Raw genomic sequence first — 17758 nt, 5'->3', positions numbered from 1 at the left:
AGATAGATAAATAGATAGGAGATAGATAGATAGGAGATAGATAGGAAATAGATAGATAGGAGATAGATAGATAGATAGATAGAAGATAGATAGATAGATAGTGTCACGGCCGCGGCGGCTTCCCGCGTTCCGGGTCGCCGCCGCGACCGCCTCCTGTCCCATGCAGCCGCCGGGGTCCTTGTGTAGGGACCCGGCGCTGCTGCTAGTTCGGCCCCTGGGGCGCCTCACCTCTCCTCCGTTCCTGTCTCGGTCTGTGCCGGCCGGCGCGCGCGTCCCCGCCTCCTAGGGCGCGCGCGCGCCGGCTGTCTCAGATTTAAAGGGCCAGTCCGCCCTTAATTGGTTAGTTGCACCAATCACTCCCCTATAAATCCCAGCATGCCCTGTCCCTCGTGTTGGAGCCTCTACATGCTTCCCATAGCGTTTGGCCCAGCTCCCTGTTGTTCCTGATTCCTATCCGCTACCTGGTCCCTAGTCCTTGTTCCTGGTTCCTGTTCCCCTGTTTCACCATTGCTCCTGTGTTCAGCCTGTCACCTGCAGTTACGCCTACAGACCTCTGCCAGCACCATCTCCTGCCTACTGCTCCTGCCACGCCTCGCCTGCCGTCACTAGCAACCAAGCCAGGGGTAGCGACCTGGGGGTCGCCTGCCGCAGCAAGTCCATCCCGCCTTGCGGCGGGCTCTGGTGAAAACCAGCGGCCCCTTAGATTTCGCTCCCTGGTGAGGTTAGTGCCATCGCTGGTGACGGTCCAGTGGATCCACTACTCCAGGCGTTACAGTAGGCTCCAACCATGGATCCCGGCGAGGTGCCTGATCTTCGTGACGTTGCCAGAGTGGTCGCCCTACAGGCTCAGCAAATCCAGCAATTGACTGCCGCCCTACAGCAGCATACTACAGCCCAGCGTCTATCACCACCTGCAGCTACCTCGAGACTTCTACTGGCTCTCCCAAGCAAATACTCTGGGGACTCTAAGTTGTGCAGAGGATTCCTGACTCAATGCACTATGTATATCGAACTTCTAAGCAATCAGTTTCCCACTGAGCGCTCTAAAGTGGCTTTCATCATCAGCCTATTGGAGGGTAGAGCTCTGGCCTGGGCCACGCCGCTGTGGGACCGAGATGACCCTGCTGCTGCCAATCTCCGGGCCTTCCTATTCGAGTTTCGCTCCGTCTTTGAGGAACCTGCCCGTGCTTCTTCAGCTGAAACTGCTCTCCTCAACCTCTCTCAAGGGAGCTCCTCTGTTGGCGATTACGCCATCCAGTTCCGTACCCTGGCGGCTGAATTGGACTGGAATGAAGCCGCTCTAATAGCCACCTTCAAGAAGGGTCTGTCTAGTCGGGTGAGAGACGTGCTTTCCGCCCGAGACCTACCCACCTCCCTGAACGAACTCATCCTACTGGCCACCAGAGTTGATACTCGTTTTTCGGAGAGGGAGGAGGAGGTTCGGCATGAACATCTACTAGGCTTGCCCCGTCGCCATCACCAGCTGGCGCCGGTTTTCCAGAATCCTGACGTTCCGGTGTCCCAGCCCTCTCCTGAGATTCCTATGCAGGTGGAACGGGCTCACCTGACGCCTGATGAAAGAATTCATTGTCTGGAGCTGAATCTCTGTCTCTACTGCGGTGGTTCGGATCACTTTCGGCTGAGATGTCCCCTACGTCCCCAAACGTCCGGGAAATGCTCGCACCTAGGTCCGGTGGGACAGGTGTCCCTAGGTGTTAACGCTACCTTTCCAAGTTTGTCTATGTCGGTTTCCATCCAGACACCCTCAGGACAAAATCACCAGACTACTGCCTTTCTTGATTCTGGGTCAGCAGGTAGTTTTATTGCGGCAACATTGGTCCAAAGATGGCGGCTACCCGTGATCCAACTATCCAGGCCCTTGACTATCTCCTCGGTCACGGGCGAGATTCTTACCGACCAGATATATTTCCAGACCGCACCTCTAGTCCTCCAGGTGGGTCCTTTACATCAGGAAAAGATATCCTTCTACGTCCTGCCCCGTTCATCCCCCGCCATCCTCCTGGGACTCCCTTGGCTGCAATTACATGCTCCTAAGCTGGACTGGAGAACCGGGAAGATTATCAGTTGGGGTCAGGACTGTTCCAACCAGTGTCTCAAGTTACCTCAGACCAAGTACTCGGTGTCGTCACCTGACCCCGCCAAGCCTCTATCCGGCCTACCGGCAGAGGACCAAGACTTGGCGGATGCCTTCTCTGCCGAGATGGATCTCATCCACAAACCCACATCCCCTCGCCACAGTATACCTCCTGATCGCCTAGTACCAGTCGTCACCTCTACTCTTCAGAGAATACCCCCCGGAAAGACCCATGTTCACCCTGCGCTTCGAAAAGGGATTTTGAAGTGGGGACATTCCTCATTGGAGGCCGGGCACCCTGGAGTCCGTAAGACCGGGCAACGGATCTCCCGCCACTACTGGTGGCCCAGTTTGTTCCAAGATGTCAAAGACTTTGTGGCTTCCTGTGCCATTTGCAGGCAAGAAAGAGCGGAAGGCCAAAGGGGGGGGGGGTACTGTCACGGCCGCGGCGGCTTCCCGCGTTCCCGGTCGCCGCCGCGACCGCCTCCTGTCCCATGCAGCCGCCGGGGTCCTTGTGTAGGGACCCGGCGCTGCTGCTAGTTCGGCCCCTGGGGCGCCTCACCTCTCCTCCGTTCCTGTCTCGGTCTGTGCCGGCCGGGGCGCGCGCGCGCCGGCTGTCTCAGATTTAAAGGGCCAGTCCGCCCTTAATTGGTTAGTTGCACCAATCACTCCCCTATAAATCCCAGCATGCCCTGTCCCTCGTGTTGGAGCCTCTACATGCTTCCCATAGCGTTTGGCCCAGCTCCCTGTTGTTCCTGATTCCTATCCGCTACCTGGTCCCTAGTCCTTGTTCCTGGTTCCTGTTCCCCTGTTTCACCATTGCTCCTGTGTTCAGCCTGTCACCTGCGGTTACGCCTACAGACCTCTGCCAGCACCATCTCCTGCCTACTGCTCCTGCCACGCCTCGCCTGCCGTCACTAGCAACCAATCCAGGGGTAGCGACCTGGGGGTCGCCTGCCGCAGCAAGTCCATCCCGCCTTGCGGTGGGCTCTGGTGAAAACCAGCGGCCCCTTAGACTCCGCTCCCTGGTGAGGTTAGTGCCATCGCTGGTGACGGTCCAGTGGATCCACTACTCCAGGTGTTACAGATAGATAGATAGATAGATAGATAGATAGATAGATAGATAGATAGGAGATAGATAGGAGATAGATAGGAGATAGATAGATAGATAGATAGATAGATAGATAGATAGGTAGGAGATTGATAGATAGGAGATAGATAGATAGATAGATAGATAGATAGATAGATAGATAGATAGATAGGAGATAGATAGATAGATAGGAGATAGATAGATAGATAGATAGATAGATAGATAGATAGGAGATAGATAGATAGATAGATAGATAGATAGATAGATAGATAGATAGGAGATAGATAGATAGATAGATAGATAGATAGATAGGAGATAGATAGATAGATAGATAGATAGATAGATAGGAGATAGATAGATAGATAGATAGATAGATAGATAGATAGGAGATAGATAGATAGATAGGAGATAGATAGATAGATAGATAGATAGATAGATAGGAGATAGATAGATAGATAGATAGATAGATAGATAGATAGATAGATAGGAGATAGGAGATAGATAGATAGATAGATAGATAGGAGATAGATAGATAGATAGATAGATAGATAGATAGATAGAGATAGATAGATAGGAGATAGATAGATAGATAGATAGATAGATAGATAGATAGATAGGAGATAGATAGATAGATAGGAGATAGATAGATAGATAGATAGATAGATAGATAGGAGATAGATAGATAGATAGATAGATAGATAGATAGATAGATAGGAGATAGATAGGAGATAGATAGATAGATAGATAGATAGATAGATAGATGATAGATAGATAGATAGATAGATAGATAGATAGGAGATAGATAGATAGATAGATAGATAGATAGGAGATAGATAGATAGGAGATAGATAGATAGATAGATAGATAGATAGATAGATAGATAGGAGATAGATAGATAGATAGATAGATAGATAGATAGATAGATAGATAGATAGATAGGAGATAGATAGATAGATAGATAGATAGATAGATAGGAGATAGATAAATAGATAGATAGATAGATAGATAGATAGATAGATAGATAGGAGATAGATAGGAGATAGGAGATAGATAGATAGATAGATAGATAGATAGATAGATGATAGATAGGAGATAGATAGATAGATAGATAGATAGATAGATAGATAGATAGGAGATAGATAGATAGGAGATAGATAGATAGATAGGAGATAGATAGATAGGAGATAGATAGGAGATAGATAGATAGATAGATAGATAGGAGATAGATAGATAGATAGATAGATAGGAGATAGATAGATAGATAGATAGATAGATAGTACAAAGTCTACTGCTTCAGTTTTTAAAATGACAATTTGCATATACTCCAGAATGTTATACAGAGGGATCAGCTTAACAGCAATTACTTGCACAGTCAATATTTGCCTAGAAAATGAACTTTATTCCCCAAAACACATTTCCCCATCATTGCAGCCCGGCCTTACAAGGAGCAGCTAACATTGTTTCAGTGATTGCTCCATTAACACAGGTGTGGGTGTTGGTGAGGACAAGGCTGGAGATCAATCTATCATGATTAAGTAAGAATGACACCACTGGACACTTTAAAAGGAGGCTGGTGCTTGGCATCATTGTTTCTCTTCTGTTACCATGGTTATCTCTAAAGAAACACGTGCAGTCATCATTCGACTGCACAAAAAAGGCCTAACAGGGAAGAGTATCGCAGCTAGAAAGATTGCACCTCGGTCAACAATCTATCACATCATCAAGGAGAGAGGTTCCATTGTTGCCAAAAAGGCTCCAGGGCGCCCAAGAAAGACCAGCAAGCGCCAGGACCCTCTCTTAGAAGTGTGGTCAGCTGCGGGATGGGGCTACCAGCAGTGCAGAGCTTGGTCAGGAATGGCAGCAGGCAGGTGTGAGGGCATCTGCACTGTGCACTGTGAGACTGCGGAGACTCTTGGAGCAAGGCCTGGTCTCAAGGAGGGCAGCAAAGAAGCCACTTCTCTCCAGAAAAATATCAGGGACAGACTGATATTCTGCAAAAGGTCCAGGGAGGGGACTGCTGAGGACTGGGGGAAAGGTCCAGGGAGCGGACTGCTGAGGACTGGGGGAAAGGTCCAGGGAGTGGACTGCTGAGGACTGGGGGAAAGGTCCAGGGAGTAGACTGCTGAGGACTGGGGGAAAGGTCCAGGGAGTGGACTGCTGAGGACTGGGGGAAAGGTCCAGGGAGTGGACTGCTGAGGACTGGGGGAAAGGTCCATGGAGTGGACTGCTGAGGACTGGGGGAAAGGTCCATGGAGTGGACTGCTGAGGACTGGGGGAAAGGTCCAGGGAGAGGACTGCTGAGGACTGGGGGAAAGGTCCAGGGAGTGGACTGCTGAGGACTGGGGGAAAGGTCCAGGAAGTGGACTGCTGAGGACTGGGGGAAAGGTCCAGGGAGTGGACTGCTGAGGACTGGGGGAAAGGTACAGGGAGAGAACTGCTGAGGACTGAGGGAAAGGTCCAGGGAGTGGACTGCTGAGGACTGGTGGAAAGGTACAGGGAGAGGACTGCTGAGGACTGGGGGAAAGGTCCAGGGAGAGGACTGCTGAGGACTGGGGGAAAGGTGCAGGGAGTGGACTGCTGAGGACTGGGGGAAAGGTCCAGAGAGTGGACTGCTGAGGACTGGGGGAAAGGTGCAGGGAGTGGACTGCTGAGGACTGGGGAAAGGTCCAGGGAGTGGACTGCTGAGGACTGGGGGAAAGGTCCAGGGAGGGGGACTGCTCAGGACTGGGGGAAAGGTCCAGGGAGTGGACTGCTGAGGACTGGGGGAAAGGTCCAGGGAGTGGACTGCTGAGGACTGGGGGAAAGGTCCAGGGAGCGGACTGCTGAGGACTGGGGGAAAGGTCCAGGGAGCGGACTGCTGAGGACTGGGGGAAAGGTCCAGGGAGCAGACTGCTGAGGACTGGGGGAAAGGTCCAGGGAGCGGACTGCTGAGGACTGGGGGAAAGGTCCAGGAAGCGGACTGCTGAGGACTGGGGGAAAGGTCCAGGGAGCGGACTGCTGAGGACTGGGGGAAAGGTCCAGGGAGCGGACTGCTGAGGACTGGGGGAAAGGTCCAGGGAGCGGACTGCTGAGGACTGGGGGAAAGGTCCAGGGAGCGGACTGCTGAGGACTGGGGGAAAGGTCCAGGGAGCGGACTGCTGAGGACTGGAGGAAAGGTCCAGGGAGCGGACTGCTGAGGACTGGGGGAAAGGTCCAGGGAGAGGACTGCTGAGGACTGGGGGAAAGGTCCAGGGAGTGGACTGCTGAGGACTGGGGGAAAGGTACAGGGAGAGGACTGCTGAGGACTGGGGGAAAGGTCCAGGGAGTGGACTGCTGAGGACTGGGGGAAAGGTCCAGGGAGTGGACTGCAGAGGACTGGGGGAAAGGTCCAGGGAGTGGACTGCTGAGGACTGGGGGAAAGGTCCAGGGAGTGGACTGCAGAGGACTGGGGGAAAGTCATTGTCTCTGATGAATCCCCTTTCCGATTGTTTGGGACATCTGGAGAACAGCTTATTGGGAGAAGACGAGGTGAGCGCTACCACCAGTCTTGTCTCATGCCGACTGTAACCGGCATCCTGAAACCATTCATGTGTGGGGTTGCTTCTCAGCCAAGGGAATCGGCTCTCTCACAGTCTCACAGCCTAAAAACACGGCCAAGAATAAAGAATGGGACCAGAATGTCCTCCAAGAGCAACTTCTCCCAACCATCCATGAGCAGTTTGGCCACCAACAATGCCTTTTCCAGCATAAAGCAAAGGTGATAACTAAATGGCTCAGGGAACAAAACATAGAGATTTGGGTCCATGGCCTGGAAACTCCCCAGATCTTAATCCTATTGAGAACTTGTGGTCAATCATCAAGAGACGGGTGGACAAACAAAAACCAACAAATTCTGACAAAATGCGAGCATGGATTGTGCAAGAATGGACGACTATCAGTCAGGATTTGGTCCAGAAGTTGTATGAGAGCAGCCGGGGAGAATTGCAGAGGTCCTGAAGAAGAAGCCGCAACACTGCAAATATTATAGACTTGCTGCAGTAACTCATCTACCTGTCAGTATAAGCTTCTGTTACTCAGAATATGGTGCAATTATATTTCTGTATGTGATAAAAACATCTGACAAACACACAGAAAAACCAGAGGGCAGAGGATCATGGGAAAATAGAAGATAAATATAAGATAGGGGATAGATAGACTCCCATACCATACATACAGATGGGGAGGAGATGTAACCCCTTACTGTCTGTGATTGATTTCAGGGCCTGGTGGAGGAGCTGGAGACGTGTGAGAATGTGCACAGTATGAACACCGCCATACACAGCCTGTTCAGCCTCACCCAGGAGGGGGCACGACTCTGCCATCTGGTTGCACAGGTGAGGAAGCGTTTCAGTGTGTCAGGAAACAGTGTCACACTACAGACTACTATGTGGTCAGGACAATGAACGATGGAGGAAGGCAGCGCTGTCACTAACATAGGGAAGGCTTCTCTACAGTAAGAGCAGCCACACTATGGAGACCCTGACCACAAGAGATGTTACAGAGCCAGCAGAATGGCAGCCATACTGACCATCATATAACAACTATATGTAACACAGTAACACTCCAAATAACTGATAGTGTAGTAGCTGTCACCTGCAGTCCTATGTAACACCACAGATAACAGAGTGATATCTCTGAGTACAGATAATGTAGTAGATGTCACCTGCAGTCCTATGTAACACCACAGATAACACAGTGATATCTCTGAGTAGTCACCTGCAGTCCTATGTAACACCACAGATAACACAGTGATATCCCTCTGAGTACAGATAATGTAGATGTCACCTGCAGTCCTATGTAACAGCACAGATAACACAGTGATATCTCTGAGTACAGATAATGTAGTAGTCACCTGCAGTCCTATGTAACACCACAGATAACACAGTGATATCTCTGAGTACAGATAATGTAGTAGTCACCTGCAGTCCTATGTAACACCACAAATAGCACAGTGATATCTCTGAGTACAGATAATGTAGTAGTCACCTGCAGTCCTATGTAACAGCACAGATAACACAGTGATATCTCTGAGTACAGATAATGTAGTAGTCACCTGCAGTCCTATGTAACAGCACAGATAACACAGTGATATCTCTCTGAGTACAGACAATGTAGTAGTCACCTGCAGTCCTATGTAACAGCACAGATAACACAGTGGTATTTCTGAGTACAGATAATGTAGTAGTCACCTGCAGTCCTATGTAACACCACAGATAACACAGTGATATCTCTGAGTACAGATAATGTAGTAGTCACCTGCAGTCCTATGTAACAGCACAGATATTCTGCCACCCTCTCAGCTCTGCTATACTGGTGCAGGGAGGGTTAATGCGGTAATAATATGTATAGGATTGCCGCCGGTGGAGGAGACCTCCAGGTAAGAATAGAAAGTTTAATTGTTTCCTTGGCTGTGGCTGAACTCCAGTAATGGCGGTGGCGAGAAGTCCAGACCCGGCACAGCTCCGCGGGGGAGAGCGCAGCACATAACATTTCCAATGAGATCTCATCTGCGGGCGGTTCGGAGGGCGACCTCCATACCGCCATACGTGTCACATCATTCACAGTGTAACAATAGAAGACGATGCAGCCCAGTCCCCGGTCTCAGTAACAGCAGTACAGTATAGAGAGCCATGTGGGGACGGGTGTAAGGTGCACTATAGTACTTATATATACACCGCCATAGGACCTGACACAAGGCTGTATACAGTGCAAAAAGTATATATACTTATAGAGCCATATAGTGCCGTACAGTGCACACAGAGCCGTATGTACAAGAATATACCTACTATAATAACTCTCCTATATATAGGAATATACTACTATAATACTGCTCCCTATATATAGGAATATACTACTATAATACTGCTCCCTATATACAGGAATATAACTACTATAATACAAACAGAGAGAGTAAAGAGACGTGCACTCACCAATATGGTATGCCGCTGGGGTGCTTTATTAGAGGTTACTTCCACATATGCAGGGAGGGGGAGGTGGAGGCAGGTGTATTCTCAGGAGTAGACAACAATCGTTTCACGTGTTCCCACGCTTCTTCCGGTCTACGTAGACCGGAAGAAGCGTGGGAACACGTGAAACGATTGTTGTCTACTCCTGAGAATACACCTGCCTCCACCTCCCCCTCCCTGCATATGTGGAAGTAACCTCTAATAAAGCACCCCAGCGGCATACCATATTGGTGAGTGCACGTCTCTTTACTCTCTCTGTTTGTATTACACTCATCTGCTTAGACGGAGCACCCCGAGCCAGGTAGCCGCAGCAGGGGCACCCCATTAGTCCCATCCCATTGTATCCGGTGGCCGGAGATTGCGAGGACGGTGCGATCCATCTCTCCCCTTCTGTGAATAACTACTATAATACTGCTCCTATATACAGGAACATACTACTATAATACTGCTCCTATATACAGGAATATAACTACTATAATACTGCTCCTATATACAGAAATATAACTACTATAATACTGCTCCTATATACAGGAATATAACTACTATAATACTGCTACTATATACAGGAATATACTACTATAATACTGCCCCTATATACAGGAATATAACTACTATAATACTGCTCCTATATACAGGAATATAACTACTATAATACTGCTCCTATATACAGAAATATAACTACTATAATACTGCCTCCTATATACAGGAATATACTACTATAATACTGCTCCTATATACAGGAATATACTACTATAATACTGCCCCTATACACAGGAATATACTACTATAATACTACTCCTATATACAGGAATATAACTATTATAATACTGTTCCTATATACAGGAATATAACTACTATAATACTGCTCCTATATACAGGAATATAACTACTATAATAATGCTCCTATATACAGGAATATAACTACTATAATACTGCTCCCTATATACAGGGATATAACTACTATAATACTGCTCCTATATACAGGAATATACCACTATAATACTGCTCCTATATACAGGGATATAACTACTATAATACTGCTCCTATATACAGGGATATAACTACTATAATACTGCTCCTAAATACAGGGATATAACTACTATAATACTGCTCCCTATATACAGGAATATACTACTATAATACTGCTCCTATATACAGGAATATACTACTATAATACTGCCCCTATATACAGGAATATAACTATTATAATACTGCTCCTATATACAGGGATATAACTACTATAATACTGCTCCTATATACAGGAATATAACTACTATAATACTGCTCCTATATACAGGAATATAACTACTATAATACTGCTCCTATATACAGGAATATAACTACTATAATACTGCTCCTATATACAGGGATATACTACTATAATACTGCTCCTATATACAGGAATATACTACTATAATACTGCTCCTATATACAGGAATATAACTACTATAATACTGCCCCTATATACAGGAATATAACTACTATAATACTGCTCCTATATACAGGAATATACTACTATAATACTGCTCCTATATACAGGAATATACTACTATAATACTGCTCCTATATACAGGGATATAACTACTATAATACTGCTCCCTATATACAGGGATATAACTACTATAATACTGCTCCTATATACAGGAATATACCACTATAATACTGCTCCTATATACAGGGATATAACTACTATAATACTGCTCCTATATACAGGGATATAACTACTATAATACTGCTCCTAAATACAGGGATATAACTACTATAATACTGCTCCCTATATACAGGAATATACTACTATAATACTGCTCCTATATACAGGAATATACTACTATAATACTGCCCCTATATACAGGAATATAACTATTATAATACTGCTCCTATATACAGGGATATACTACTATAATACTGCTCCTATATACAGGAATATAACTACTATAATACTGCTCCTATATACAGGAATATAACTACTATAATACTGCTCCTATATACAGGAATATAACTACTATAATACTGCTCCTATATACAGGGATATACTACTATAATACTGCTCCTATATACAGGAATATACTACTATAATACTGCTCCTATATACAGGAATATAACTACTATAATACTGCCCCCTATATACAGGAATATACTACTATAATACTGCCCCCTATATACAGGAATATACTACTATAATACTGCCTCCTATATACAGGAATATAACTACTATAATACTACTCCTATATACAGGAATATACTACTATAATACTGCTCCTATATACAGGAATATACTACTATAATACTGCCCCTATATACAGGGATATAACTACTATAATACTGCCCCCATATATACAGGAATATAACTACTATAATACTGCTCCTATATACAGGAATATAACTACTATAATACTGCTCCTATATACAGGAATATAACTACTATAATACTGCTCCCTATATACAGGAATATAACTACTATAATACTGCTCCCTATATACAGGAATATAACTACTATAATACTGCCCCCTATATACAGGAATATACTACTATAATACTGCTCCTATATACAGGAATATAACTACTCTAATACTGCTCCTATATACAGGGATATAACTACTATAATACTGCTCCTATATACAGGAATATAACTACTATAATACTGCTCCCTATATACAGGAATATACTACTATAATACTGCTCCTATATACAGGGATATAACTACTATAATACTGCTCCTATATACAGGAATATAACTACTATAATACTGCTCCTATATACAGGAATATACTACTATAATACTGCTCCTATATACAGGGATATACTACTATAATACTGCCCCTATATACAGGAATATACTACTATAATACTGCTCCTATATACAGGAATATAACTACTATAATACTGCTCCTATATACAGGAATATAACTACTATAATACTGCTCCCTATATACAGGAATATACCTACTATAATACTGCTCCTATATACAGGAATATAACTACTATAATACTGCTCCTATATACAGGAATATAACTACTATAATACTGCTCCCTATATACAGGAATATAACTACTATAATACTGCCCCTATATACAGGAATATACTACTATAATACTGCTCCTATATACAGGAATATAACTACTATAATACTGCTCCTATATACAGGAATATAACTACTATAATACTGCTCCTATATACAGGGATATAACTACTATAATACTGCTCCCTATATACAGGGATATAACTACTATAATACTGCTCCTATATACAGGAATATAACTACTATAATACTGCTCCTATATACAGGAATATAACTACTATAATACTGTTCCTATATACAGGAATATACTACTATAATACTGCTCCTATATACAGGGATATAACTACTATAAGGCTGGGTTCACACTATGTATATTTCAGGCAGTATTTGGTCCTCATGTCAGGTCCTCATAGCAACCAAAACCAGGAGTGGATTGAAAACCCAGAAAGGATCTGTTCACACAATGTTGAAATTGAGTGGATGGCCGCCATATAACAGTAAATAACGGCCATTATTTCAATATAACAGCCGTTGTTTTAAAATACCAGCAAATATTTGCCATTAAATGACGGCCATCCACTCAATTACAACATTAAGTGAACAGATCCTTTCTGTGTTTTCAATCCACTCCTGGTTTTGGTTGCTATACAGCCTCACAAATACAGCCTCAAATATACATAGTGTGAACCCAGCCTAATACTGCTCCTATATACAGGAATATAACTACTATAATACTGTTCCTATATACAGGAATATTACTTCTATAATACTGCCCCCTATATACAGGAATATAACTTCTATAATACCGCTCTTTGCTTATTATGATAGTAGCTGCTTCTATTACATATAACTTCTGGCGGCTGTATATGAAGGTGACTTATTAGTCCTCAGTCGCGGTGGTTGTACATAGCGTCATACCAGGTTTATATTTCAGCCTTTGTCTAATAATATCAGCAATTAGCGTTGTACATAATACCGCCTGATAATGAGGCAGAGACGTCTCTGTTCCAGGAAGGATTCAATTAATACGTTTTCCCTTTTTGACTTTTTCATCAGTTTTAATTAGGATGATATTTGTAAAAGCTAAAAGTCAGTGGTGTAAATTATTATACCGCACCCACATCAAGCACCGCACGACAGTGGTCTGCAACGTCAGCCATCGCCTGGAGGATGTGTTCTTCCACTATAACATGTCTGCCATGTGTTATACCGCCAATACATCTGTACAGAGGGACCACAGGTGTCTAATACAAGGATAATGGCTTCTATGTGACTACTGCCTCACTAAGGACATGGCCCAAGGACAAGCTGTGGATCCATCAGTTACACAGGAGGCAGTATTATAGGAGTTATATTCCTGTATATAGGAGCAGTATTATAGTAGTATATTCCTGTATATAGGAGCAGTATTATAGGAGTTATATTCCTGTATATAGGGGGCAGTATTATAGTAGTTATAGTCCTGTATATAGGAGCAGTATTATAGGAGTTATATTCCTGTATATAGGGGCAGTATTATAGTAGTATATTCCTGTATATAGGAGCAGTATTATAGTAGTTATATTCCTATATATAGGGGCAGTATTATAGTAGTTATATTCCTGTATATAGGAGCAGTATTATAGTAGTTATATTCCTGTATATAGGAGCAGTATTATAGTAGTTATATTCCTGTATATAGGAGCAGTATTATAGTAGTATATTCCTGTATATAGGAGCAGTATTATAGTGGTATATTCCTGTATATAGGAGCAGTATTATAGTAGTTATATTCCTGTATATAGGAGCAGTATTATAGTAGTTATATTCCTATATATAGGGACAGTATTATAGTAGTTATATTCCTGTATATAGGAGCAGTATTATAGTAGTTATATCCCTGTATATAGGGGAGCAGTATTATAGTAGTTATATCCCTGTATATAGGAGCAGTATTATAGTAGTTATATTCCTGTATACAGGGAGCAGTATTATAGTAGTATATTCCTGTATATAGGGGCAGTATTATAGTAGTTATATTCCTGTATATAGGAGCAGTATTATAGTAGTTATATTCCTGTATATAGGAGCAGTATTATAGTAGTATATTCCTGTATATAGGAGCAGTATTATAGTAGGTATATTCTTGTATATAGGAGCAGTATTATAGTAGTTATATTCCTGTATATAGGAGCAGTATTATAGTAGTTATATCCCTGTATATAGGAGCAGTATTATAGTAGTATATTCCTGTATATAGGGAGCAGTATTATAGTAGTTATATTCCTTTATATAGGAGCAGTATTATAGTAGTATATTCCTGTATATAGGAGCAGTATTATAGTAGTATATTCCTGTATATAGGAGCAGTATTATAGTAGTATATTCCTGTATATAGTGGCAGTATTATCGTACTGTAGTTATATTCTTATCGTCTTGTATTGTTATGAGCTTTATCTTTTCTTGTTTTTGTCTCTTTATTCGCAGGGAGGAGCGGTTGTCGCCCTTTTTAAAATTTGCCGTCAGGATCACTTTAAGTGTTTGTACCCGTCTGCCCTGAGGACGCTGGCGTCCATGTGTTCGGTGGAGGAGGGGATCCACCAGCTGGAGAAGGTAGGGATCTCTCTGGGATCACTCTAGATCACCTCACATATAGGAGAATCTAGTAGATACATGCAGCTTGTGGTGGGGGGTGCAGCCACTTGTATGATGTGAGCCCAGAGGAGGGGTAACTAGTGGTCTGGACTGCCCCTCCTACATCCTGGCCACTCTGTTACCCCCTCATACAAACCATCAGGACTGTAGCAGTGTGTCACTCTCACAGGCCGCTCACAACTTTTTTGATGCCTTGAAATCCAAGTAAAGTTCAAGGAGCGATCGAAACGCACAAATCCATTACTAGCGACTGAAGCATGGGAGGCTTCTAAATGTCAGTGTGAGAGATCAGTCGTCAGAGGCGCTCCGCTCATATCCATCACAGCCGTGGGACCCCCACTCCGCAAATTACTCCTCATCTCCGTCAGAACGCGGACGTCATCTGCCAGCGAAGGAACGGACAGAGGGAAATGTAGGAAAGGACAGTGACAGCAACATAACAAACCTGTAATAGTAATATAACACCTTGTAATATAACACACCCTGTAATAGTAATATAACACACCCTGTAATATAACACCCTGTAATAGTAATATAACACCCTGTAATAGTAATATAACACACCCTGTAATAGTAATATAACACCCTGTAATATAACACACCCTGTAATAGTAATATAACACCCTGTAATAGTAATATAACACCCTGTAATAGTAATATAACACACCCTGTAATAGTAATATAACACCCTATAATAGTAATATAACACCCTGTAATAGTAATATAACACACCCTGTAATAGTAATATAACACCCTGTAATAGTAATATAACACCCTGTAATAGTAATATAACACCCTGTAATAGTAATATAACACCCTGTAATAGTAATATAACACCCTGTAATAGTAATATAACACCCTGTAATAGTAATATAACACACCCTGTAATAGTAATATAACACCCTGTAATATAACACCCTGTAATATAACACCCTGTAATAGTAATATAACACCCTGTAATAGTAATATAACACCCTGTAATAGTAATATAACACCCTGTAATAGTAATATAACACCCTGTAATATAACACCCTGTAATAGTAATATAACACCCTGTAATATAACACCCTGTAATAGTAATATAACACCTTGTAATATAACACACCCTGTAATAGTAATATAACACACCCTGTAATAGTAATATAACACCCTGTAATAGTAATATAACACCCTGTAATAGTAATATAACACCCTGTAATAGTAATATAACACCCTGTAATATAACACCCTGTAATAGTAATATAACACACCCTGTAATAGTAATATAACACACCCTGTAATAGTAATATAACACACCCTGTAATAGTAATATAACACCCTGTAATAGTAATATAACACCCTGTAATAGTAATATAACACCCTGTAATAGTAATATAACACACCCTGTAATAGTAATATAACACACCCTGTAATAGTAATATAACACCCTGTAATAGTAATATAACACCCTGTAATAGTAATAACACCTGTAATAGTAATATAACACCCTGTAATAGTAATATAACACCCTGTAATATAACACCCTGTAATAGTAATATAACACCCTGTAATAGTAATATAACACCCTGTAATAGTAATATAACACACCCTGTAATAGTAATATAACACCCTGTAATAGTAATATAACACCCTGTAATAGTAATATAACACACCTGTAATAGTAATATAACACACTGTAATAGAAATATAACACCCTGTAATAGTAATATAACACCCTGTAATAGTAATATAACACACCCTGTAATAGTAATATAACACCCTGTAATAGTAATATAACACCCTGTAATAGTAATATAACACCCTGTAATAATATACACACCCTGTAATAGTAATATAACACCCTGTAATAGTAATATAACACCCTGTAATAGTAATATAACACACCCTGTAATAGTAATATAACACCCTGTAATAGTAATATAACACCCTGTAATAGTAATATAACACCCTGTAATAGTAATATAACACACCCTGTAATAGTAATATAACACACCATGTAATAGTAATATAACACCCTGTAATAGTAATATAACACCCTGTAATAGTAATATAACACCCTGTAATAGTAATATAACACCCTGTAATAGTAATATAACACACCCTGTAATAGTAATATAACACCCTGTAATAGCAATATAACACCCTGTAATAGTAATATAACACCCTGTAATATAACACACCCTGTAATAGTAATATAACACCCTGTAATAGTAATATAACACCCTGTAATAGTAATATAACACACCCTGTAATAGTAATATAACACACCCTGTAATAGTAATATAACACCCTGTAATAGTAATATAACACCCTGTAATAGTAATATAACACCCTGTAATAGCAATATAACACCCTGTAATATAACACACCCTGTAATAGTAATATAACACCCTGTAATATAACACACCCTGTAATAGTAATATAACACCCTGTAATAGTAATATAACACCCTGTAATAGTAATATAACACACCCTGTAATAGTAATATAACACCCTGTAATAGTAATATAACACCCTGTAATAGTAATATAACACCCTGTAATAGTAATATAACACACCCTGTAATAGTAATATAACACCCTGTAATAGTAATATAACACCCTGTAATAGTAATATAACACACCCTGTAATAGTAATATAACACCCTGTAATAGTAATATAACACCCTGTAATAGTAATATAACACCCCTGTAATAGTAATATACACACCCTGTAATAGTAATATAACACCCTGTAATAGTAATATAACACCCTGTAATAGTAATATAACACCCTGTAATAGTAATATAACACCCTGTAATAGTAATATAACACCCTGTAATAGTAATATAACACCCTGTAATATAACACACCCTGTAATAGTAATATAACACCCTGTAATAGTAATATAACACACCCTGTAATAGTAATATAACACACCCTGTAATAGTAATAT

At 42.1% G+C, this 17758-nt stretch overlaps 1 protein-coding gene across 1 annotated transcript in view; it reads left to right on the top strand.

Annotated features, from left to right (window-relative positions):
• The window catches only part of INSC (INSC spindle orientation adaptor protein), a 172541-nt gene that overhangs the window by 82340 nt on the left and 72443 nt on the right, over positions 1–17758 (top strand). Inside the window, exons 6-7 of the mRNA XM_069968003.1 lie at positions 7424–7537; positions 14656–14781. Coding sequence (XP_069824104.1) covers positions 7424–7537; positions 14656–14781 — 240 coding nt within the window. The remainder of the gene's footprint in view (positions 1–7423; positions 7538–14655; positions 14782–17758) is intronic.

This window comes from Dendropsophus ebraccatus, chromosome 4 (genome assembly GCF_027789765.1).
Source record: "Dendropsophus ebraccatus isolate aDenEbr1 chromosome 4, aDenEbr1.pat, whole genome shotgun sequence".
Taxonomy (NCBI): domain Eukaryota; kingdom Metazoa; phylum Chordata; class Amphibia; order Anura; family Hylidae; genus Dendropsophus; species Dendropsophus ebraccatus.
This window is presented reverse-complemented; position numbering and strand designations above follow the sequence as displayed.